The following is a 26,741-nucleotide window of genomic DNA, read 5'->3' as shown; positions in this document are numbered from 1 at the left end:
ATCTTTTTTATTAAACTTTTACAATGATGCTTAAAGCCTGTGTTTCTCTGGGTCTCACTTTTCTGGAGCTTCTGTTTCAAAGGCTTATTTGATAACATATATTACTGTGCTGCTTTGTTGGTAAGGCAAATGAAAGTCATGTATCCAAATACGCCATGCACCATCTCTTTCTTTTACCAGTTTAGGAGAGAACCTTTTTGCCCACTTCCATATATCATCCTTTTTTAAAATCAGAAATCAGCAGGTTACAGAACAAGCATTCGCTTTCGTCCCTGTGAACAGGAAAATGGATAGCTTTCTGAAGCACGTATTGGTGGTCTTTAAGATAGTGAGATGGTACCAGATATCTCAGCAGCAATAAGGGGGCTCTCCAGACAAATCAGATGTGATATGCTGGAAGCACAGAATAATATCATCTACTGTGAAGAACGTCAGTCCTGCAAGAATTACTCTCAGTACGCAAAAACAGCAGAGTGTAAAATGTGTTGATGCTGACATTACAACACTTGTCACTACAGAAGTAGTATGCAACTGTGTCTACTTCCAATGTTTAATTAAAATAAAATAAAAAAAAGCTACTGCAGGCAAAGCTCACACATTCTCTTCACATGGAACATAATTATCATCGGGGTCACCAGGGGCTCCCAGGAGAAGAAGACAGGCCAACCCCCACCAACAACGGCTTTATTAAAACCCAGCCTGGCAAAACCACTGTTGGCTTTGTGGAAGCAGATTTAGTTCACACTTGGGGAAGATTTTCAATAACAGACCTCTCTTAGTAATATACCTGGAGATCCACTGCAGGTCTGACAGATAGCATCCCAAACAGGAATGGGGTCCATGCTTAAGAAACACTGGGAAATACCAAAAGTCTGACCTCTCCTGAAAATTCTGAATTTCAACCTATCTGCAAACATAAATAGTCAGATCAGAGCATGTATTCTACTGAATGCCGGCATCAGCCATTTTCCCAACCTCAGTTTTTCCCAGTTCTTTTCATCAGGGAAATTACCAGCTCACTATTCTTCGAAATGGTATTTCTGACCCAGAGAGAATTACAGAGTCTGTGCTGCCTTTCTCAAAATATGCAATCTTCAGGTCCCTCTGCATAGAAAATTGCCATGATCTGATCACATCCATGTCTTTCAGCAGACTGGGAAATTAAAAAAAAGAATAATGAGGAAAAAAAAAAAAAAAGACAATGAGATGTAGGCTCTTTGTGATGTCCACTGTGCCTAACACAAATATAAGCTCAGGTGCAACTCAGGCTCTTTGGATTTCTTGTAGGAGAGGAGGCCGGGTCATGCAAATAGAAGGAACGCAGCATTCAGGAGTAGACCTTATATTGCTTCAGAAATCATTTCAAAATTAAAAATGGAGCAGAGACAAGCAAACCTGCTATCATAACGTTCTAGGATTTCTTTCTCCCCAGCCTACACAGTCACTTTTCATGACTAGCTCAGTTACTTCAGTAGCTGCTATGAGCAGACTGCGTAGTCCTGCTTCATTCACAGATTTACACTGCATCAGGCCTGGGAGATTTGAGGTACCTGATAGGCACAATTAGTCCAGCAGGTATTTGAGCGGGCTCCAAACCTCTTACACATAACAAGCTTTACATCTAAGTAGTATTTCTAACATTCTTGCCAAGGCATTAGCTTTATTTCTGCATCTACTTATGCTGTACCAAAAGCACACACCACCAGAGCAAGTAGGCAATGATTGCAAAAGTTTCTTCTTGAGGATTCTTTCCTCCCAGAAAAAGAAAGATGGTCCAGATGCCCAAACAGAAATTTCCAACTTCTCACACATTAGTAAAATCCAAAAATGTGTTGTGCAAAGACTTATGGATGGGAAGAATTTCTCTGGCAAAATTTATTGCTACTCAGAGCGGAGGAAATACAGGGAACCACTTGCACAGGTACTAGGTATTGCTCTCTGTTCACTGCTGACATCTGACATCTGATGAAAGGTAAGGCAACTCGAAGCCAGCAATCGTTACTTTGGAGGAATGAGTCTGATATGAAGAATGAATGATGTCTATAAGATATACACAGATTGTGCAGAAGGAGCCATCAGCACAACAAAATGCATGAAGTCACAGAATTATGCAGAGTTTGATGTTGTCCAAAAGGTATCATTAAAATTTGGTAAAAGATGCAATAGAAGACCTAGTATTAAGTCTTGTTAAAAACACAAGATGTCTTTAATACAGCAATGGAATACCTCATCCAGACGTTAGAAAGCTGAAAAATAAATGAAATCCACTAGTGGAACAGCAACACTTCTTGGGCTATTGTAAGACTTAACGGCAATACCAGCATTTATAGGGTGTAAAACTACAGCACTATATAGTGCACAGAGACAGTTATAAACAGACCTTTTCCAAGCTTTGGCTATCATCAGGTTTGTGGCATTTCTCTCTGAAACTGCGTGAATGCCCACACTTACTACCTGTGTGCTTCAAAAAAGCACAACAGTTTAATGTGGGCAAGCTAGCAGTGAACCACTCGAGGTGACGGTAATTGCACTGCCTTTGGCACAAAAGGCCCGCTAACACCAGCACCAGTTACAACATAAGAGTGTGGGGACTATTGAATCTATTTCGGTAGGGTAAGAAGAGGGTAGGTGAAGTTGCAAGAGCCTTCAGGAGGTCTCTAATCCAACCTCCTGCCTGGAAGAGGTCAGCTATGAGGTGACGTTGCTAAAATTGGCTGCACAACCTGGTCTAACTTCAAAAATCTGATGCTGGAGGGTGTTTGGTCATACAGTGGGCGACAAAACCAAAACCCAAGATTACCCCCAGAGGTTAAGAAACACAGCTTCACCCATTCTTGCCTAACAATAGTAATGCTCGCTCATTGGTAAGAGACTCAAGTGCCCCAAAACAAGCAAGCTGGAAATCTCCAGAGCAGAGGATCCATAGTGGAAGAAAGTAGGGCATACAAAATCTTTTTAATGAAAATTTGGAGGACAAAGGAATGTATGATGTTGTTTAAAATATTTGTCTAGCCTCTCAGAATAATTTTGCATGCTTTCAGTGAAGGAAAAAAATACTGTGTTGTTTATAAATGCTTCTTTTAAGTAAGCATTTTGTTGTTTTTTGACAACCTTCCTGATCAAAAGATGTCTGCATTTTAAGTGTTATAAAATTTAATCATTAAAGAAGGTTATCATTAAGAACATTATTACTTGCAAGCTACCACTTAACATGTATCGACATGGAACTCAAAAGTGAATTTGTTTGAGTTTTACAACCCAAAGGGTTCATCACCTATTAGGAGGCTATGATTTAAAATTTGTACTGGTTTCCTGAATTGGCTATAAGGCCTTCTCCTGCGGTAAGAGCGGAGCCACCTACAAGCTCCTTGGGGGTCCAGCTTAAGTTCACTACGCAAACATCTGCAGGGCCCGAAGAGGCAATGGATGCTTGCTACCACTTGTGTTGGAGATGGCCAACGCCGCAGCAAAACCAAGAGGGCACAGCACAGGCCTCCAGCTACTCCAGTCCCAGCAGAACACCTTCAGGTAAACCTCGCTTTGTCAGGGGCTCAAGCCAAATGGAAATGGATGAGGCAGCTCACTCTGCTCTGGGGATGGTACCTTGGGCAGCGAGTCCAAAAGGAGACAGGTAATTTAAAATAACCACAACAAGAGTCATCAGGAGTAACACAGCAGAGTAATGAGAAAAACTGCATTATTTTGAAGATAGGTCTGGAGTAATCTACCAGTTATAAACATTTTAGGTCTTTTTTTTTTTTTTTTCTCCTGTTCCTTCCTGAGGAAGCAATTAAAAACAAGCAGCTGGGCAATATCCCCACAGAAGACAAAGTTGGAGTTACTCAAGCAGCAGTTTTTCTGAATCGGCCACAATATCACACAGATGCCACCATTCATGCCACAAGAAGGAACAACATATATAAATAGACAGTAATCACTGGTTTGGTCATTTTTCTGCCCATACAGGCAGAATTGAACTTTTATACTGTGAGGAAGTAAGTAACTAAATAAAAGAAATAAGAAATGCATCCGTTGCATTACTGTTAGAATTGAAGTACATTAATATGAGGAAAATAAAACAGAAAACTGCCTCCTCGTAAGGACAGACACTCTCTGAATTACTTTTCAAAATATTTGGTTTAAATTAAATTCTGGTACATCAGGAATAGAGCGATCAGTGAACTATATGATGTCTTGGAGAAAGAAGGCAAGGGGAAAAGAAGAACTCCCTACACATAAGAAAGAATTAAAATATTGTAGCAAAATCACCTCCAGGTTTTAATTTAAATATGTGCTTTAAATGCACATATTTTGAATGTTACCTTATTTTCCATCTCAGGACTTGAACAAGCAGGCCCACTACATGCTTTAACACAGCAGCTGATGGGAGTTACAGGTGAAATCATGGATCCACTGAAGCCACGGAACTTCTACCCAGCTCAGCTCATACTAGGATTTCATTTCTTAGCCTTTTTAAATATGGAATACCCAGAAACGATTCCTCCTGACACATTAGTGAAACTCGTAACCTTATGGAACCGCACAAATCCCAGTTACCGGCTATAGCTGAAGTGTAAAAATATCCTTTATGATTCAAAATATCACAACTGTCATCAAAGCATTAACATGTCAAGATTTATGGTCCCAAGTAGACGCCTTCACATTCTAAGTGACTGGCTTGAGCAGGAGCAATTTCATTAGGATACAAACGCCTTTGAACATTATCTCTAGCCTTTGAGTGCAAAATTATGCGGGCACTTAAAACTGGCATCAATTCTGGCTGTTGATGAAAGGAACTGTTCCACAGATTTGTCATTCTTGACTGTTTCTTCCTGCCACTTCCCTTGGGCCAGCAGCAGAGACATGAGCTGGATGCAAGGTTCTGCCATGGTTTACCTCTGAATCTCCTAGCTGTCAAGCCTCCGTCAGACTTCAATTGGCACAGTGGGTGCTGAAAGCTTTGAAAGTGATCTTGATACAGGTACCCTGTATCTCAATGCGCACTAGAAGAACCATTTGGTTTTGCTTGTGTTTCACCTTTTCATCCAGATGTTCCCCTCAACTTCTGCACCTTTCCCAACATCAACAGAATGCTTCACCTTCTTCCTTTCAAATCTCTGTCCAAATCTATTTACATTAGTCTAAGTCCCAGATGCATTTGTGCTGTATCAGAAAAAAAAAATTATGAACATTCTAATCTGTGATGCAAAACTGCTCTTTGACAAAAATCTGTTGGTGCTTAGTTTCAACCACCACTGCATAAAAGCCTTTCTCCTTTTCTAGGGTTGCCATAACAACAAGGAGAGCGCTGTCATTTTGCTAAGTAATGACAATGACAAATATGTAAGAAATACAAAGGTCTGGGGAATTGGGAGCAGGATTACAGCTTCTCGTCCTGCCTTTACAAAACATTTTACTGTGGATTCATCTTGCAAATCCTAAGCTGTTCCTATGGGAACATGAGAAATAGCTAGTGTTAGTGCTCTGCGTTGCCTCATTTTTCAGAAAGCCAGTGTTGTTCTTGTAGATGCTTTGTCAAGACTTAGCATGGCATTAGTAATCAAGGGTATAGCGTATGATCTTCAGCTCACAAATGCCTGCAAAAATCTGGAAGGATTCCTAATTTTACAGAGTAATAAAGTGATAATGCTGTCAGGCCTTTTTTTCTTATCTACATATGAAGGTGTTGCAGCGAAAATGCCATTTTATTAAATGAATAAAATCACAGACTCCAGAAATCAGTAACCTTTCTGGAATCCTAGGTGTTATTCTTGATTAAATTAAGAAGAAAATACTTTCCATTCTTATGGTTAACAGAAGTGTTATTCAGATGATAGTTTCAACATGAAAGCTGATTTTTTCTTTCTTTGGGATGACTGAACTTTTGATTTAACAGAATTATCATTATATATTTTTTCAGGGTGGGGGAAAGGCAGACTCTTAGGGCACACAGCCAAAACATCACTTTCCTTTTTATTCACTTTCAAAATGTAAGAATTCTCTTTCATCGCTGCCTTCTAGTTGGAAGTTACATTTTCCCTTTGTTTATTGCATCTAATCATCAAAAGGCTGAAACTACAAGTTTTCCCTCAAATGCACAGAAACCAAGAATCATCGCTCCTGCTTCTAACTTTCTTCTAAAACCACCACATACACAGTGGCTGTTGTACAATTGCAGTCTCCAGACCTGATGATCTGAACTCTGTTCCCAGCTAGGTACCGTCAGTCACACACTTCAAAACTCCTCTCCTCTTACCTGGTACTTTTCCTTCCTTCTAGATTTGCTACGGTCTCTGCAGTGCTCCTGGAGCCCATCAGTCCAAGAAAAAAGAAGCGGATCCCTGTAGAGTTAATCACCTCTCCTGCAGGACCTTCTGTTGCCTTATTTCACTGCTTTCATAAGCTGCTCTGAGGTTTGTATGTCTGTACATGTTGACCTGAACAGTTTACAGCTTTAAGGGACTTCCTACATCTGCCTTGGGCTTTTTATGCCAACGTAAAATGGAAGTGATAACAAGTCAGAACTTCAGCTAACAATATAATCCACTACCTGTAAAGAAATCACACTTGCTAACAATCATTAATATTGATTTACTCTGACAACTACACACTATTTGGGTGTCTCTTTGCAGAGTGATGAGATGTTTAATGATAAATGAGGTTAAAAAAAAAAGGGGGGGGGATTTAAAAATCATAGTTTTTGAAACATGCATTTTGCATGACACGCCATCTGTTTTAAAGCAGAGCTCTCCCTGGATTGCAAAGAGGTTGGTGTGCTAAATCTGATATACTCGAATACTAGGAGGGAAAACCCCATTGCTGTTAAATTCAGTGACAGCTGAACACCCACTTGTGTCTTAAGCTACCTAAACCATAGTTTTATAAAACGGCCTTAACTGGCCTCTTGTTTGATGGAATCAAACTAAGTTTATGAGAGAGATGTAGTTGTAGTAATTAATCCACCCGTACAAAATAACTTTTTTAATTTTTCAAAAAAATCTGAAGTTGCATAACAAGTATATAGTTGCGTGACAACACAATAGACAGGAGAGAGAAAATAAATAGCCACTGGTGAAACAGAGTATTCCAGTGTGTTTGATCACCATTCTCCCTAAATAATAAACATTGCTGCTTCTCTAGATGACCTAATGGAACAATACCTACAAACATCCTATGCTCAGGAGACTTCCACTGCAGAGCTTCAGGCATTCTAATAAATTAGGCAGATTAGATGGCAAGAGATAAGATGTCCCAAGTTTCTGAGAGAGAATTGTGATACATTCTGGAGGGAACATCTGGTGTGTAACATGAAGTCTTTTATCATTATTTTAGTAATTGTGTAATAAATCCAGCAGGCAACCTCTGAGATTTATACAGCCCGAAAACCTTCCAAGTCCCAAAACTCATGTAATTTCATAGTGTTCTTGACATAATGGAAAACAAAGAATTTCATGCACATATAGACCCTGTCAAGGCAGGCAGAATAGGTAAGGCACAATTCACACAGGAACAGACACCTGCAAACAGTAACCACAGGGACAGTTTAAAACTTTTTCTTCTTACCTGCTGCTGCTTCACAACTGATGCTATCTTTAACGACACAAGGTGGACTCAAGGGCAAAATGTCATCATCAAAACTGATCAGATCTCCTTCCACATCTAGTTTACTTTGCAAAGTGGGTGCTGAGGAGTTGGCTGCAGGTGACAATTCCCCCAGAGACTTGGAAACTTTTTCTTGGGCAGATACAGGAGCCCGTGGGGGTGCAGCAATTGGTTTTAGCGTGGCCAAAGAAAAGGCAGGATTTTCTGCACTAGGTGACTTTTTAGGAATGAGAGGCCTTGGAGCAGGAACAGGATATTTCTTTTGTCCGTTGTAGTTCTCTGCAACCGATCCACTCTTTGTATCAAGAAAATCACTACTACTACTTTTTACAAGGCCCGGTTTTGGTTTCTTTGGCAGTTCAGGTTTGGTTGCAACACTGTTCCCAACTGCTTCAGGTTGAAGCTGCAATTCCTTGGAAGAAGGTGTTGATTTGCTTTCTGTCCATGCATCCCAATCTCCCGAAACTCTGCTTAGCCCTGGCTTTGGAGCAACTACTGGCTTCTTTGCAGGTACAGGTCTTGGGGCGAATGAACGAGGCGCAATTTCTGGTTTCTTTGCTAATCCTGAGGTATCATTAGTTCCTTGGGTTTCAAAAACTTTGATCCTTGAAACAATACTATTTTGGCTCTTCCCTGTACTCATGCTGTCCACTGCCAAATGATTGTCTAGTAAGCTATCATCTAACACAGACGACTGCTCAGCTGAAGGTTGCTGTCTCTTTGTGTTAGACTGGTTCACTTCTTCCCCATTGTCTCTTATCTGACTTTCAGTATTTTTGACCACAGGTCTGAGATTGGTTCTTGATCTTGGCTTTGGCACAGGACATATCACAGCATTGGGATTTTCTTGGTGCTTCTGACCTTCAGAAGCATCAAAACCTATTAAGGAAGTCTCATTTTCTGAAGACCTATTCAGAAGAGATGCAGAAGGCCTAGGAGGTTTCAGAGGACTTTGCCCTACAAAAAGAAAAGAAAAGGTTTCAGTTATCTATTCTAGAACACTTGATTTATATTAGTTTTTATCATCATTAGGGTGTGAAACAATGATTTTTGTTCAGAACTTAGTGCTGTGTGTGAAACTGCAATTCTCTTTCTAAAAAAAAAAAAAAAAAAAAAAAAAAAAAAATTAAAAAAATATATGAACTCCAGGAAGAAGCTGAAGATTGCTAAAACATACGGCATCTGCATGCTATGAGTTCAAAACCTCTTAGCTTGCAGCAGGAAGGGTATGCAAGCAACGTTTTGACCAAGGAATAGCACAGTGATTTCCTCATCTGAGCATTGCACATTCAGCCAGTTACTTTTCAGCCTGAATGTGTAACTGCTGTTACTCCAATTGGACATCTGAGCTCTACTAGCCCCAAAGCAATTGCCCTTATGGCTGAATTGAGGAAAACATTAAAGGTTTTTATTGTAAAGTCATAAAGACATATGATACTACTCATCTTCCTTGCAGAAGAAGTTTTAATTGTAGTCTAAACGTGAATGCAATAGTACTTCAGAAGAGAGCAGCTTTGCAGGAATTTGCAGCATCAGTCACTCCCAGAAAAGTAACTGTTATTCACGTTAACTGCTGCACAGATCAATAACGAAGAACATCTTCAAGAAACAGCCTAAGATTTTTATGAATGAGAAATCCAAAAATCTCACCTGGATAGCTTGCAGATTCCCAGTGTGCAGGCACACTGTTTTTTACATTACTTGCTGGCAAACGGCTGATTAGTTCCTCTGGAAAGTCAGTTTGTGTTGCAGAAGTAGTGGTATGTCTAGAAGCAGCAGCATTATTGTTATTTGTTGTATTGACTTGCACTTGATTAATTTCTTTTATCACCTGCTCATAAGACGGTGGAAGCTACAAGACAAAGAGAGAGAAATAGTAATGTATGTCCAGATGTGATCCTTAAAAAACAAAAAGCAAAAAAAAAAAAAAATATATATATATATACATGTAATTTTAAAAATACTAAATTAATATATGCAGAAGAAAAGAGCACTATCTTTTATTATTCACTGTCATGAAAGCCTAAGCAAGTAAAAACTCCTAGTGATAATACTGTTTCTCTCTTCTTACCTTTTTTTTCATTTACCTTTATAATTCAAACACACCTCATGTAAATCCATGCTCACCTCAGCTGGAATAAGCTCATTTGTCCTCCAGTGAGCATGAGACGAAGAAGAAGGGAATCCTAATCCCTGAGGAGCGACAGGGCTTGCACCTGGAAACCAGGAGGACGGCCGGAGGGGTTCAGCAGCAACTATTGTAATTTCAGGACGCCTAGAGACGAAGGCAAATGAGAATAATTATCTAAAATGTTTTAGAATAGTTTCTTGAAATGTAAAAGACCAAGGTTTTCTCAGCATGGAAAATCAAAACAGCTCAAGTCTTTTTGATTTAACCAAAGATATCTTTCTGCGATTTTGAAGCAACTTACCTGACCTTTCTAACAAGCACTTAGGCTTCCATTCAAAGCACCTAATTAAATGACTAAGCCAAAAAGTAGGTTTATTGGCTTCAGTGAAATAATTTACATGCTTAAAGTACTTAAATACAAGTGTAACTCAATTAGACGGAAGTAGTCCTAGTCTTCACAGGATAATGAGAACTAATCATGCATGTGCCTTTAGCCTGCTGCAATGCAAAAACAGTGGGATAGTCAAATCTGCTTCTGGCTGGCTACCTGAAAGATTGTCTGCCCCAAAGACTTCTGGAGAAGCCTCCCACTGTGCTACAGGAAAGCCAGAGCCCACTTCATAAGGCCTTTGGGACAGGGCCTATTTGCTTAGAGCATCTAGCATAACAGGGATTGCCATGGGTTTTAGGACCTCTAGGTACTGCCGCTGTTTTATTACTGTACCAACTGCTTTAGAGGATAAGCTGCAGCGAGAGCCTCTGTTTCCCAGCTACAGCCCCCAAGCCACTGCTGATTAATCTAGAATCCTGCATAAGATGCATTTTGAGAAGTGAGCTTTGTGAGTAGATGAAGCATCTGCTACAGAAGCCTCGGTCTGCTATCAGAAAAACTGCAGAAACATAACTTCTAAAATAATCGTAAAAAAACTTAAACAGGGGGGATGCAGTTCCTTCACACCTGAAGTAACAGCAGACTCAGTTCACCAGCTATTCAGGTTGGTGACCTCCTTTCTCAAATCTTTTGAGAAAATGGAATGAGACTTGAAAGTGTGCTTATTTTCATTGTGAAGTGATCCTGTAAATAGATGTCAGGAAAGTGAAACAGTTCTACGCAGGTTTGTTGGCTGGTTGCATTCCTTTTCTGAGGACACAAACAGCACTCGACCAGAAAACGCAAACTCTTAGTCCACCCTGTGCTTAAGCATCACAGTATTTTTATTTTATTCCAAGTACAATTTATTTTTAAACACAAAAAGGATGAGGGGAAAAAAAAAAAAAAAAAAAGAGGAGAACGATGTAGAAAGTAATAAGACACAATTGAACAAGTTTTAGAGAAACATCTAAATGCAAAATAAATAACTGCATCTTACCTTCTATCCCTCTGCTGTTCACTATGGCTAGAAGTCCGAGAAGCTATTTAAACAAAAGAAACAGAAGTTTTGAAGAAGTTAAAATGTACCACCACAGCGGTAAGATGAGGGTAACAGCATAGCCCATACCAAGCCACCACAAATGAGACAGAGAGCACTCAGCATCCGATCATATATTCCAGATTTTAAGACTGGCCAAGGTTTTGAAAAAGATTATTTGTATTAAATACGAGGGGAAGGTTTTAAAAAGGTTTAGGACATGGTTTCATCATCAGTTTAAGTCATTCTGTGTTCTAGCTACCATCAAGAGAGACCATCCTTCTTCCTTGCCTATGTTCCTGCCTCCTGCATTGCAACCCTAGAGCTGAAATTTGTTTTTCTTTAGCTTAAACAATCCATGAATAAAACAGAGAAGTGTTAAGCATATCTGGCTTTGTTTTTGATGGCTCATTTCTGAGATGTGTTCTTTTATCTCTTTTATTAAATTATTTTTTCGTTAGTTTTAAAGAAGGAAGAATACTAAGGCACAAAATCTAAGAAAGTATTTCACCCTCCTTTATATAAAAGGAAAAAAAAAAAAGTTTCCTAAAGTTTAATCTCTTGTGCATTAAAGGTTAGCAACATTAAAAAAAAAAAAGTGCTTTAAGTTAGGCAAAATAAGTGAATCCTGACCCCTTAGTTTTTCTTTTTGCCATATTTATATTCAAATGATTTTTTCAATGGCCACATTATGTTTTCATTTTGATCTCTTCTAAGGGCAAAGAAAATTATCTGAGGGACAGATTTCGGCATAGCAAGGACAATTTAGGAAACGGTAGAGACTTATTGTGCAGAAGCTGACGATTGTGCTGTTCCTGTGCCAAAGGCTCAGAGCTGGAATCTGAAATCAGCAAAGCGCACTTGATTTAAGAATTGCAGAGTTGTGTGTCAGACATACCTCTTCCACGGGGCATTTTTGATGTGCACTATTCATGAGTGCTAGAGGAAAAAAAGAAGGGGTTACAGAAGAGGAAGAGGGGGTGAAGGAGAAAAACACAAGGCTCCAGAGTGCCAGAAACCACGATCAAATGGGTTAGTCACACAAGGACAGCGCACGTGCCAAAGATTTAAAAGGACAACTGTAACGTCTATTCACCATACAGTGTCTTAAAAAACGGAAATAAATCAGATTTTATTTCTAGTTCCACGCTGATTTTAACAATGGGTGTTCAGATGTTTTCCCTGCCATAAATTAACCATGAAGAATATAACTGAATATGGAAAATTCCACTGTATTGCTCAACAAAGTGCCACTGTAGGAACATGGGGAGGGGAAGTCCAATCTATTTTGAATGCTTTATTTAGCTTAAAATCAGGGTTTATTTGGGTCTGTGCTTTTTCCTCTCCAAAAATACTGGGTGACATTGAGGAGCTGATCCAGCCGGCAAGAAGCTGGGATCCCACAGTACAAACTCCAACAAAGAGGTACGGTCAGGCATGCTGACCAAGGTAAGAGGCGCACCTCAAAGTTTCAGCCATAACTGCACATCTCCTAACCCAGTTCTGTAAAAAACAGAAATCCCTGACATAACTGACACTTCACCTTCACTTTGCTGTTCACAGATCTTAACCCAGCATTCATCCTACCCACACATTAAAGGGAAGACTAAAAAACAAGCAAAAATAATCCCAAACAACAAAACCAACCTATTCCAAGTTTAGGTTTACAAAGAGGATGGAAGAAGCATTCATTTGGTAAATGTATTTAATAACTGTTCAGGGTACACCCAAATGGTAAAGGCTATTAAAAGAAATGGTAAAGAAATTAAAGCTAATTAATGAGGGATGTAAAACTAAACTGATAAACCTGTCAATTTCTTCGATCTTTCTCCTTTTCTTGATGAAGACTACATACTATTTTCTCCCATGAGACCCAAGACATAATTCTATTTATTAAAGTTATTAGAACAAATAAAAATATCTGTAAGACCTTTTTACTTTCTAAAGAGAAGCTAAAAAAAACTACAGTGGGGCATACAAATCTACATAACCCATCAAATATTTTTGTACAAAAATTTCAACTAAACAAGTAAACTCACTTCAAAGCACCACATTAACATTACTTACATAAAAATAACTTCACTATTAGAAATAAACACATCCTTTCAAAAAGGAATAACACCTACACCATTATTTATGTTTTCAAAACGCGTCCATTCTGCTGTTTGAAACCAAAAGTCCTGAACACTCATGGAATCATCTGCACAAGCATTTAAGACAAGCATTTTTTAGGGACCTCAACAAAATTCATCCCTCCTTCCATCACTTGCTCCCCTTTTTTTGCTTTCCTATTTTTGTTAGAACCACACTCCTCCAGCATTTTACTTTGTGAGCTCTTAAATCCACAGGAGGAGCAGAGGTGAAACCTACTGCATCTTCTGCTCTCACGCATTCATTGGAGTTCCAAGGCAGGAGTGGTCTTTGGATGCTGTGAGTCTGTTCTTCGTTCCATTTGCGGACTGCCTTGAAAAAGTGTGCTATTAATTTTTCCTTCAGATTTCAAATTATGACAGCTTTAAGATTTAAAAAAAACACAAACACATTTCCTCCATTAGGGGAGTCAATAAAAAATTATTTCAGTGTTGACTTGCATACTGACAACTAGAAACCTCCACTTCTACACTAAGAAATGCTCTGGGTGAGAAGTGCTAATATTTTCAGGAGCATATATTTAGTGGTTTTTAAGTAAAAAGTAAGCAAAGTGGTTAAAGAAGGGGTGGGACAGGAAAACCCAGCACATAAAATCCACACATTTTCTTCTTATAACTTTATTGGTCTCAAGGGAAAGAAAGAATGTCAAATCGCCCCATAATATTGTCACTAGAGATATTTATTTCCATGAGTGTCAATGAGGCATCCAAATGTTTTTCCACAGAAAAACAAACAAACAGTTTTTAACCTATTATAGCAGTTTTCAAGTGAATAAAGGATTAATGGTAATACTGTAAGCAGGGAACAGATGAGTGACTTACAGATTCATTCTGTACACAAATCAGTGGGTAAAGCTGGTTAAATAGTTTTGGCTGCGCAGGGTAGTGCCTGTGCTGGATGCTTACGTTTGAGAATGTTTTTCCTCTACAGTTCCTTCTCTGGGCTGTATTTTTCAAGCGAACTTGGCAATTCATTTCTGTTTGAAACACACTCCGATTATGGGGCTGGAGGCACTTCAAGCTCTGAGATCAAGATGCCCGTATAAGCACACTTTCTAACAGCCCTTACACCACAAACTCGTAAATTGCAATGATACAGATGAGCTGGTGGCAACTGAAGTCTGGCGTGCACTTTTGAGTCTTTTGAAAAGAGCTGGGCTAGAATTTACAGTCTTTCAGGCAACTTTTTTAGGCAATATAGAGGAAACTATGAAGTTCATTCAAGGATCTGCTCAGAGATAGCCTCCTGCTGTGCGCACTGAGTGCTTCCACAAAAGAAACACTGCATAATAATATCTGTATATTTCCATTAGCAAATCTGTATGAAATACTGAACAGCTTTGTCACTGCAGACTGCTTTAAAAAAGCAAGTTCCATTTTCCATTACAGATTGGAACCATAGCCTCAAATAGCCCAAACCTTGCGTGAAATGAAGCTTCAAATTTTTCTGATGATTTTTATTTATTGTCCCTTCCCGCAGCTGTCAGTAAACATGGTTTGGTGGGTAATAGTGGTGGCTGGGGGGCGGTGAGACCTGATACCTTTGAGGTCTTTTCCAACCTTAATGATTTTACGATCCTTCCGATTTTCCTTCATATTAACTGTTATCAATGGGTTTTAAAATAATAATGTTACTTTCTCCAACAAGCAAATGTGCTAATATTTAAAAATACAGCTTCCCTCAATGCTTTTCCAACACCAGGCTAGAAATTTCTACCACCAATACTACAAAGTAAGCAGACCATTAGACTGAGAAGTTATTCTTCTCCCTGAATAGCTGCCTGGGGATAAAAGTTATTCCTTACGGTCTCAGAGAGAGCCACAATTGCGAGCAAACACTCCTTCCCCTACCTGCTAAGTAATACACCAACAAAGCTGACAGACTGCTTCTATGCAAGAGGCCACACTTAGGGCCTTTGCAATAGTGAGGGTGCTGCATGCATGCAGAGATGCACTCTTCAAGGGGTGCTAAAATGATGAGGTAATCCTCAAGCCTAAGCCAGAAAAGCCTAATGTCATCCAAGATCTGATAACACTAGTTACGTAGAAGCAGAGTTTCAAACTACTGGGAAATTTTCACACATCCCTGAAATAACAGGCTTGAGGCTTTTCTCCTGAACATATTTCTTGGCACAAGGGGGAGGTCTTGCTCCTTTTCTTCTAGTTCTGTTTCCAGGCACCTCAGAGAAATGTCAGGCTGCCTGACCTTAGAGCTACGCTGATTTAATGCTTGAATGTAGCTAAAAGAGATGCTGCCCAATTCCTCTTCAAAAGAGAGACTTTTGTTCCCTCTCTTGAACCAACATTAGCACTTATATGACCCCGCAGTGAGTGAGTTCAGAATGGTAAATATATGTAAAACTAAGCACTTTCTCTACGGTTTTTGTCCATTTTATCTCCCTGCCCCTGCTCACCTTGGGCTCAGACCACTGGCAGCACAGGGGAAGGAGCGTGCCCCCCTAGCAGAGGTCTGTTCTCTGCCTCTCCTTCCTGGCTCCAGTTCTTCTCTGGACAACTTCAGTGAGGGAACTGGTCAAAAATTATCTGGGGCGGAGGTGGGGTGGGGGGGAACATGATGGGCATTCCTCTCCCCACCCACAGTGAGATCAAATACCTTCCCACAGCTGACCGAACTGCTGGGCACCAGAGAGACTGGCATTGTTGCTGAATAAAATCTGTGTTAAGTACGCCCTTCGGGAAAGCCTGCAGTTTCACTCAAATTTGACAGCAGCGATTTATGAAGATACTTCACTCCTTCCCTTCCCACACCTTTCCTCGGGCTGTATGTTCCTGCCTCTGCACCAGTCCCTGCATTATGCCAGCCCAAATGTTTGTGCAGATGGGGAGCGAATGAGGTCATGGAATTGATCTGGTTAGGAAAAAATGGGAGCCAAAAGAACCTAGGAAGCCCCCAAGCAAAACAAAACAAAAATGAAAACAAACAAAACGCACAGCCAAAAGCGGCTGCAAACCTGCCAAATGACAAGCCACAGCCTCGAAGTGCATACAAGCTGTTACACATCCTTCATTCAGCCACATATTTGCTTAGGACAGAATGAGGAACAAGTTTACAGGTTCTTCCAATATTTTATGGCAGCAGACTTGCCTCTGCAGCCCGTTCCTTAATGCCCCCCTGTTCTGGAAGAGCTGAGAAGCGAGCAAAAGCCCCATTCCCCTTTGTATCACTATTGCAGCACTTAGCTTGCTCCTTTTTGTTTTCTTTGGCATGTGGCTGTCTCGGGTGTCCGTGAAAATCATTCCCCTGATTTCATTGTGAGCTGGCTTTAGAGGTGTGTTCTCAGCTGAGATCATCATTAAAAACCCAGGGGTAACTCCTGAAGAGTTCAGATGAAAAATGACTGCTGAGAACATCTCGTTTTCACATACTTGCTTTCTTCAAGCATCTTGGGCTCACTTTTCTGGATTCTACTGAGCTATCAAACAACAGAAGAAAAACAACACCATCTTCTTATACAGAGTTGCAGTCAGGGTGGCCAAAAGGAAAATAAGCCCTCTTCCTCTTTGGCCACAAGACAGGAAGAGACCTAGCAGTATAAAGTAAGCTTAAGCATTGTCCATAGGTTGGAAAGTTGAAACCCTGCAGATACCTGTTGTGTTTCTCGAAAATTAGATGTGAACAGCACACCAAAGCTCTGATTAAGAAAAAAAAATCTAGCACTGTTGGGAAAAATATTTTTCCAGAGAATACCATACTTTTTCCAGATTAATGGCAAGCAGAGTTAGGAATTATTCAGGGTCCATTTTTAAGTTAGATCCATCTTCAGGTGTGGCTACTGGCATATATATATGTGTATATATATATATATAAAACCATAGTTTCATGTACAATGCTATAATATGTGCATGGAGATTTTTTTCTAGCTTATCATCTGTAGAATTCACATACTATTCATATTTTATCATGGTTATTCACATATTAATATTATTAAGTATAATTATATATAGCATATATGTCAGGGCTTCTTGACTAGAATTTTTGAACTTAGTTTTTTTTTTTTTTATCTAAGCCTCAAAAGAAGGTATCTCTTGCTACTGTATTTTCAGAACCATACATCTATCAACTGCTTAATGATCTTTTACACAGTTTATCAATTAGACGAGGGTCTGGAGCTTAGGCAGTCTGAATCAATTCCTGACTCCATGACAAAGGCCCTCTGTGATCTGGTGCTCTCTGTTTTCCAGTATCCTATTTGTGGCAGCAATAGCACAGATGAAGTGCTGCATTTTAACTACAGCATCATGTAGACTTGCTCTGAATAAAGCTTTCATGATCCTCTTTGACTACCTCCAACCTAATCCATACTAATGAGTCCCTTACTAATAGATCGAGGGAAACAAATCAGTAGAAACAAATCATACACACTAATGTATTTCCTCCCTGTGGCAGTATCCTCAAGGTTGTTTTGAGAGTACCAAACTGAAATCATGGACAGCAATGAAATAAAAGGGGAGAAAAAGAAACAGTATAAAGTACTTCAGAGAATGCAGCTGAAGAAATTCTCTATCTGGAAACATCATGAGCAGGCAAAGAGAAAGAGGAGTTAAAAAAAATCAGGGACAAAAAGACTGTATTTTCATACAAGATTACAAACTATTCATTTATTTTTGAAATGAGTCATGTGCATGCAACAAATCCCGTCCCAAATGGAAAGGTGCTACGGATTTCTCCTGAAATTATTCTCCTGAAATGAATTGAACTTCTGTTTTGTCAATGGAGAAAAACTGGGCATATATAACCCATGTTCTTCAGAGATGGATCAATCATATCTGCACACGAATGCTCTAGTGTACAAGTAAGAAAATGTTAGTAACTGTCAAGAAAGAACAGACCACCAGCAAAGCAAAAAGATGGTCTAACACGAGGAGGAAAAAAAAAAAGACGACAGCTGCTAGCAGCTTTCTTTTCACATAAAAAGTTAACCAGTTAATAAAAATCAAGATGTAGCAATCTTACAATATTATGACTCTCAAAAAGTAAGAAAAATAGACTTACATCTCTTGATTGCTGCTCTTATGGATGACAAGGGTCCTTGGCTTAGTGAAGAAAGAACAAATGATTACAAAGTGGTTAACATCTCAAAGAGGAAACAACTATGTAACATCAATCTGATGTTCCCTATACGTTGTACTGGGCTTGCCAAATTGGTTTATCCCCAAGGTTGCTATCTTAACAGAAACTTGTCCAAAACTCTCAGATTATACAACTACACCCAACCCCTTCTAATGAAAACCAGGTTGCAGCTTAGCTTAAAGACTCTGAAAAGATAGAAAGCCAATTTTGTAAAGCATTTGTTCTCTCGACTGTGTGTTCAAGTTCACATTCTGTCTCATTTGACTGGAAAACTTGGAGAAGAGCCCATGTGGGTGTGTATACTCTCAGATTATTAGCATTTAATGACAACATTCCTGTAAATAATGAAAATTTACACAGCCAAGAAAACACCTACAGCCCCTCTGTTACATATTTTTAACAATTTCTTATCAGTTGATCTTCACTTTCATTTGGAGTTGCATTTTTTAGTAATAGCTCAGGGGTGGGGTTAGACAGGAAGACGTAACTACAAAATCGTTGGTACACAAGGACAGAAAAATGTTTCCTTTTGCCAACTCATCTGTTTTCTTGGTAAGATTAAGGTTTCTGTTGTCTCTCTCCCAAACATCTTATTTAACAGATATAGCAGCCTTTACTATTTCTGCAGGTACACATTAGAAGTAACCTGAGATTACCATTTTTACGCAGTGTTGCTAAATTGATGAACATATAAATAAACCTGCCATGTGTACAAAGTTAGAGAGGAGATTAAAAAACAAACAAACCACAAACGTAAACCTACTTCAGAAAAAGGTTTTTTCTTTCTTTCTTAGATATGATATGTAAAGAATACTTGGAGATGCCTTTAAAAGGATATTGAGCACTTCTAAGAGGCTGAAAATAGACTATATGTGGTTCAAATCAACACGGTATCTTAATTACAGCAGAAAGACATGCTAATCAAGTGTTTTCCAGAAACCCTGCACCAGAGCCTTCAGCAGTAGCTGGAGTAGGAGCAGGAAGGTTGGTGCAGGGAGGGCACGAGCATCCTGCGACTGCAGGGCAGGCACGCAGCGCACAGCCACGGGCAGCGCTCAGCCTGGCGCCGCCTGCACTTCTCCTGCGATTGCTGCTGGCTGCAGCTCCACCAGTGGGATGAAGAAAAGGAGGGGCTGGAGGAGAGAAGAAAGAGACACTTACAAAGAACTTGGATGAAAAATGTCCTCCCTCTACATTCACTCAGAAAACTAATTAAGACTAGAAATGAATGTTGCCCTGACTGAACTGTCTTCTGAAATCCTTTGGCTAGTCTAGGATAAACAATGCCTATTTGTCTGGTTTCAGAAACAGTTCAACTGTGGCTTGGCCCCTCTCCACACAGCTAGCAAAGCCGCATTAGAAAACATTTCTATCAGTCATATTTTATTGCACATTCTCAGCAGAAGAGGATTCTTGCTTTCCTTCAAACTATTCCATCACAATACAGCCTTATCTTCAAGGAACACTTTTAGTTTTATGTCCCTCCCTGATGCACCCGATTTGTCTTTTTTTCTTCCTTCTAGCTAAACTCTTTCTTTTGGATGTTCAAATTTGAAACTTTATTCTTTTGCCTTCAGTGCTGTGAATAACTGCAATATTCAAGGTTTTAATTATATTTAGTACTGGTAGAAAGGAGACTAAAGTCTGGCAACATGAATCTGAAGTCTTCTGGAGGAACAAATACCTTCATACTCACAATTCAACATTTTCTTAAATTCTATTGCAGGAAATTAGGAAACCTACAAGTTATACATACTCAAGTATCAGTAAGACCCAAATGGAGCAGGTTAAGTTCTTTCTTCATCTGGCAAGAGCACTTGGAACCAGTTCAATTTGCCCCAGAATTTGATGAGCACTTTTAGATGTGAGCACATATTTTTGGCTAGAACTCATAGGAGTCATCATATATGCAAAAATTCATGTTTTCTGTGCATTAAACTGACCAAAAGAGTATAGAAAAGACCTTAAAATCAAAGTGCAAAGACCTTTCATGAAACTAACCTGGTGAAACAGAAGTATGAATGTATCATCAGCAAGGCAGTTCAAGCATGCAACAACCCGTATAATTCAGAACCCAAGAAAACACGGTTCTGTTTGAAAATTTATGAACTCACCAGCAAAAGCAAACTGTTATCAGATAGTTTTTCTTTCCCCCTTTCCATTAACAGGTCACCATCAACACCCTTCCTCTCTTCTAGCAAAGCACTGTATTTGCTATCCCCAGGAGAGTTTGATTCACATTTAACTTACAATTATTTAAGCCCTTTAAAAGCCAAGAAATGGGAGTGGATTTAAAATTTCTTCTTCTTTTTTTTATTTTCTTTCCCACAAAACCCTGTAAGGGGACTGCAAATTCCTTAACTTAGTTACATACAGAACCCCAGTAATTTAAGGAAGATGCTGTTCTTAGGGCAGCCTGTGCTTTTTGCCCACACCTCATGCTGAACTCACCCCACCCTGTTATGTAGGCAACAATTCCTGGTGTCCCATCCCAGCTTGCAAAACGAGGAGCGATAAGGTTGCTATTGTCCTCCTCTGCCCCCCAGTTAATGACCACATTTTCTCTCAAGGAATCCAAACATGTTAGCATAACCAAAGCAAATTTAGTTCTGCTATTTGATGTGGTAGGAGCTGCAGCAAGGACTCTGCTGAATGGAGTCCCTGCCTCTTTCCCACCTCCTCCTCCTGTCTGTAAAGCAGAGCAGCGAACCAGAGCGCACACACAGACAAACAAACAAACCATCAATGCTCATGTCAAGGACAAGATCGCCCTAGAGATTTTTCCGGTGAGAAAAAAATGAAAAAGGACAATCACTTGTTCTAAAAAACAAATACGCTGAAGCATCTGCTACAAACACTTATCCTTCACATCGTGTTACATAGGATTTTTCTCAAGATATCCATCCTTCGGTTGACACACCTGCGTAAAAGGCATTTAACACATTTCAGTTGTGATAATTATTGACTCTTTACACAGGCACTTCAAAAAGTTAAAACATTGCTATTTTTAATATCTTGTGACTTATTGGAACATCAGCCAAGAGTTTTTCAATAGCTGATGTTTAAATCACTGTGAGGTAAAACACTAGGATAATGAAAGGCATGATGTGTTCCTCTCAGCTCTCCTAGAAATCACACTAACTTCCTTACAGCCAACGTACCACGAAGTAATCTTTTTAAAGCTTATTAGGAAGCTGTTAATATTATTTAGAAAACATTATTCCAATCAAAATATTCAAAATGCAATGATTTCACTGCAGACTGAGCTCCGGAAAGACGTTAGTATTTCTAAAGAAAAATTAAGGCTGGTGCAAAAGATTGAGTTTACCACCACGCAGATGGCAGGCCAAGGACAGAGCTGTTAGTTTACGTGACGCATGGACCTGAGGTTCAGATTCTCCCTTGGTATAAGGCAAACAGAGAGTGCACAGCCAGCACAGGCTCTCCATTTTCACCAATCCTCCTGGGCTGGTGCTGACCTGGCTGCATGTCTGCCAGATCCACCACGTGATTCTGCTAATAACAAACACCCCAATTAGTTCTCAGGCAGACAGGCTGACTGCTCCAGCTGGCTGCAGCGCCCCACAAGCACCAGGGTGATGCAAGAGGTGGTGGGAAGGGGCAGCCAGGGAGGCCAGCGGCTGTCCTTGTGGGAAGCAGCTCAGCCTCCATGCACAAAACCCGACCTTTAGCCCGTGACTCACTTCCAGCATGCAGCAAATCACCAAATGCTGGCTCTGCCTCGGGTCAGCTGTTCTTCTCGCCCTTCAGCATCAGCTGATTCACTGCTGTGGTTTGGCTTTCTGCTCATGCTGGTTGCCCAGGCTGGCTCGCTGGGAGATCAGATGAGCACCAGCAGCAAGCAGCTGGCAGCAACCTGGCACCACCCTGGCTGCTCTGGAACATGAAGACGCACCCTCACCTTCCCTGCTAGCTAATGGGGTATTGCACCCCGTGGCTCTGCGGGTACTAATAAAGATCCAGTCACCTAAGAAATCAAGTGCTCAATACTACAGATTTAGGAAATCAGACTCACCCTGGTACCACTTTACCTCTCTTGGGCCTGGCCCCACAAGCAAGCAATCCCAAAGCAGTAATAAAGCCCAGTTACAATTCAATCCTCATCGCTATGCTGAAGATGTCTACTTCTGCATCACTAAATGAACAGAGCAACTGTGACTTCCCACTGCCTGGATAAGCGAGGACGTAGTTAAGAAGCAGCTAAAACCCAGCTGCTCGGCTAATTAGAACAGCTCGCATTGATCAGCGTAGGGAGATGGTTTCAGAAATGGCTTTCTAGCTATTGCTTCAGCCACGTATTCCATATTCATGTGCTTGTCACTGTCATACTTGGGGATGGTATTTCAGCCACTGAACCTTCAATTTCATGGCAGGACACTGGAAGGAAGTCAAAGCAGATCAAGGCAGCAAATGATACCATCTCACCCACTGATCCTTGCAGCTAACTGCAGCCATCAGGCCGCAACAGCTTCCCCACTTAACGATGTCCAGCTTAGATCTTGAAGCTAAAATACCCCAAATTTTAGTGCGAATCCGAATCACTCAGTTCATGTGTATCCCAAATTAACACTTTCCTGATCCAGAGCTACAGACACGCTAGGCAGAATTCCCCTTTTCACTTTGCATTTTCCTTCAGACAACCCAAGCTGCAAATTGTCAGGGCATTATTCAAGTTTTCTCAGTCTTCACTGTCTGTTCATGGATTTCGTCTCCCATCAAAATGTGTATGACAAGAACGGAGGGCCCTGCTTATTGAAGAGTTTGGCCCCTCTGTAACAGCTAAGAATCTACAGTCTAACCTATCTAGCAACAATTTGTACTCACTTTTGTGATACCTCTGCAAATACATCTCGATGGAAATTTAGAAATAATACTGCAAATGCTTTAATGACAATTTAATCTTGGTAGTAAATAGAATAAGGGGGAACAGTGTATGAAGAAGCCTCTATCAGATAAAAAGACTTAACTGTAAGCTGCAACTTTTTCAGATATAAGTTCTTTACCATCGAAGTTCACAAAGATTGTGCATTTACAAATGGCGTGAGATGACAGTGCCCTACTTCTGCAGGTAAGCAGAATGAAATGAAGCTTCCTTCTCAAGAATGGCTCTTTGATTCAACTATTTGCAGTGGCATTTCAGTCAGCAAATCAAAGCCCTCACTGGCCACTGACAAGTCATCCTGCTTGCCTCACACATCTCTGTACATCACAACACAATCTGGTGGCTGAGTGAGCTCCAGAACCTTTGTAATTGACCTCACAGATGAGCAAAACCTGTTTTAATAATGAAGGATGAGCAGGACAAAGGCTTAGAAAAAACCTGTTGATCCAGATCCACAGGATTCAAGGTATCTTTACAGGTCTTTAACTATTATAAAGTATGGATATTAGACTTTCCTCAATAGTCTGTGTACTTCATAGAGAATGTAATTATAGTGGCAAGGTTATCTTTAAGCTTAAAGGTTTGTAAAAGGGGAAAAGTGTTATGTGAATATCCTCATTTTAGGATTAGAAGTATTAATAATGATATACTACCAAAACAGGGAACATTCTGCTTTACAACAAAGTAGTATCTTCAGTATATATAAAAGAAAGGAAGTATCTTCAGCCCCTACTAAAACCAGCTGCTTCCAGATCAACAAAGAGAAAAAATGAGGCTGGGGGGTGAGGAATCACCCAAAGCAGTCACTTCTGCTGGCCTGCTGTAAACAAAGGCCGTGAAGCTTAGGAGCAGAAACACACCAGAGCATGTCTTCAGAGGAGAACGAGCAGGAACTAAGGGTGCTGCCTGCAGGAATGAGCTGTGAGTGAGGAATCCAGAGGAGAAAGCTCAGGTACTTGAAAGTCTTCAGACTTCAAAGACTCTAGAGCTGTAATCAAACGGAGGGAGCAAGGCATAGGTGTTACTTATTTTGCCTCGATCTGTTTCCTGTGCAAACATAGTTGGAAAAACACAGGTCCGTTTGTTTCAGTTACTGTGCATCCTTCAAGGAAGATGCTGGCATATCTGTGAGGAAGGAGTTCCACGGGAATCTCGAGGCATCTTAAGGCCTCCAGCAGGTTGATAATTGAGTGTCACTTCCAAGGGACACTACCAAATAGCTTTTACACTCAGCAGTTAAGATACTATCTGCATCCTGCCTAGTCAGAGATTAACAGCACACAATTCCAGTTCTGTAATATAAAAGCCAGCTGTTTGAGAAGCATCCAAAACGTAAAGTTCAACCGCAGCCACAGAAGTGGGCTCACGGAGAAGCGTTTAATGCCGGCATGACCTCGGTTCCAAAAAATCAGCTGAGCACCTCTGAGAATTTCTAAGTGTGTCGGCCAACGCTGAGCCCTCTGACATGTAGGACTATCACGCTCCTTTTGCCTAATTCTACTTCTTTGTAATCCGTCTGAGCCAAATAAGCGGCATGAAATGTGCTGGAGTTTAAGCTTTAACTGAGTGAGGAAACAAAAGGAATTTTCTCATTATTTTCATTGCAGGCATATGTTGAGAGGAAAGACATTTGTTGTGGAGAGGTGGCCTGTAAAACAGATTTATCAACACATATGCATAGAATAGACTGAAGCCTATTAACTCACAACCAAAAAGAAGCCCAACAAAGCATAAACCCTTCTACACTGTAAATGTGAAGCAGCAGCCAAAATTTTGTGTAAGAATTTTACAAGGTCATCCATATACAGATGTACTGGCTTCAAACTGATCATTTATTAAATACATAAAATAAATAAATGAATATTTAAATAATCATTTATGAGCAGCAGAAACTCATTTTGAGCCCTCCCATGTTAAAGCATCACAAAAGTTAAAACTATGCTCATGTGCGACCACATCTTGTTCCAGGGGACTGTTGACTCACCCAGTTACACCCTACAAGACATTAGGTCCATGAACTCGCAACAGTGGCCCTTACAGAAAGCACAGAGCACAGAAATTGTAAATTAAAATCTCATAACCACACCCTTCACTCAACCTGTCTTTCCAGAAAGTGCCCTGCATGCAGCTCAGAGAAACAGCATGTTTGCCTATATGCTCTTCCCCTGCCCTGCCTCCATAAACACCGAAACACTTCCTTTTCTTCAAAACCACAAATATTGGCAGAGATTTTGGTTACAAATACAGACAATGACTCCTTAGAAATCTGCACTGTTTAACAACAAACAATATACTCATACATGTGCAGGTCTACAATGCCTATCTCTTAAGTTTAAATATGATCTTAAACTGCAGTGGCTTTTTATTCATTTGCAAAGATTCAGCAACTCTGAGATTGTGGTCAACCATTCTCAAAAGACACACTTTACAGATTATTTTTCAGGTAATAGCAGCCTTGTTATTCTGAGTGTGCAAGTATGTAGACAAGGTATAGCGTACTGGTAAAGCTGGTACCTTTCTTAGCCCAAGGTGGGGGAAAAGATTCAAGATTTTAGATACCCAAATTCTTTTCTAAGTGAAACAGAGGCATCAGCCATCAAAGCTTAAAATCACACCTACACCTACAAAACCTGCATCTATGCCAAACACACTACAAAACCCCCCAAAGGCAGGCAATGAAAGGCAGGCAATGATGTTGCTTTAAGAGCACACAAAATACCTACCTCACCAATCGGGAGAAGGTCTTTACCCACTGGGGACGCTTCCCCTGTAAAGCAGATCCCATCTTCGAGCAGGTCACCGTGAAAATGCCCTGCACGACAAAATGAACTTCCTCCACCCTCAGTCATATACCCTGGCTGCCTTAAACATCTGGGACCTCAAATTACATTGCAAAATAATAAATACTGCAGCCTCTAATGGATGGTTACAGCTCGGAAGACATAATCACTATCATCACCTTTCGCCACTCAACCAAATTTAGCCTCACGAGCAAACACCTTGTAAAACAGACTGCACCGGACCTTCCTGGAGCAGCAGCTGTAAGGAACACCTTGCCAGGACATTTCATAGCCGCAAACATCAGTGCTCCTCCCTAGCCTGTCAAAATCCCCAAAACACATCGCCTTCCCCATGCTTATCCCTGCACTTGGATCAATGCACCATTTGCCTTACATCAGCCAGGTAGGCAGAGGAAATTCAGGAAGTACTAAGTAGCAGATTCAGCTTCTTCGGGCAACCAAAAGGACAGAACAACCACCCACCAGTGGGGTTACCCTTGTAACCAGTCTCTGATCTCTGATCCTTGAGCCCAAATCAAATCATTAAGACTTTTTTTAAATTATTATTTTTATTTTTTTAAAATCTCCAGTGCAATTTAAGGGCTCTGGATCCAGACAACATAGCAGGTAATTTCGCTGACCTCCACTCTTAGCAATGCCCATAACTCCAAAGG

At 40.3% G+C, this 26,741-nt stretch overlaps 1 protein-coding gene across 2 annotated transcripts in view; it reads right to left on the bottom strand.

Annotated features, from left to right (window-relative positions):
• The window catches only part of SH3D19 (SH3 domain containing 19), a 78,693-nt gene that overhangs the window by 23,575 nt on the left and 28,377 nt on the right, over positions 1 to 26,741 (bottom strand). Inside the window, exons 1-6 of one of the 2 annotated variants that reach the window (XM_032186050.1) lie at positions 18,307 to 18,339; positions 12,041 to 12,081; positions 11,104 to 11,146; positions 9,730 to 9,877; positions 9,253 to 9,454; positions 7,564 to 8,559 (exon numbers count right to left, since the gene is read on the bottom strand). In XM_032186050.1, coding sequence (XP_032041941.1) covers positions 7,564 to 8,559; positions 9,253 to 9,454; positions 9,730 to 9,877; positions 11,104 to 11,146; positions 12,041 to 12,056 — 1,405 coding nt within the window. In that variant the 5' untranslated portion in view covers positions 12,057 to 12,081; positions 18,307 to 18,339. Of the gene's footprint in view, positions 1 to 7,563; positions 8,560 to 9,252; positions 9,455 to 9,729; positions 9,878 to 11,103; positions 11,147 to 12,040; positions 12,082 to 18,306; positions 18,348 to 26,741 lie in introns of those variants that run through there. The other variant, XM_032186049.1, reaches the window with a different exon arrangement.

The sequence above is a fragment of the Aythya fuligula genome, chromosome 4 (assembly GCF_009819795.1).
Source record: "Aythya fuligula isolate bAytFul2 chromosome 4, bAytFul2.pri, whole genome shotgun sequence".
Taxonomy (NCBI): Eukaryota; Metazoa; Chordata; class Aves; order Anseriformes; family Anatidae; genus Aythya; species Aythya fuligula.
The sequence above is the reverse complement of the archived record's forward strand: the minus strand, read 5'-3'. Positions and strand labels throughout refer to the sequence as shown.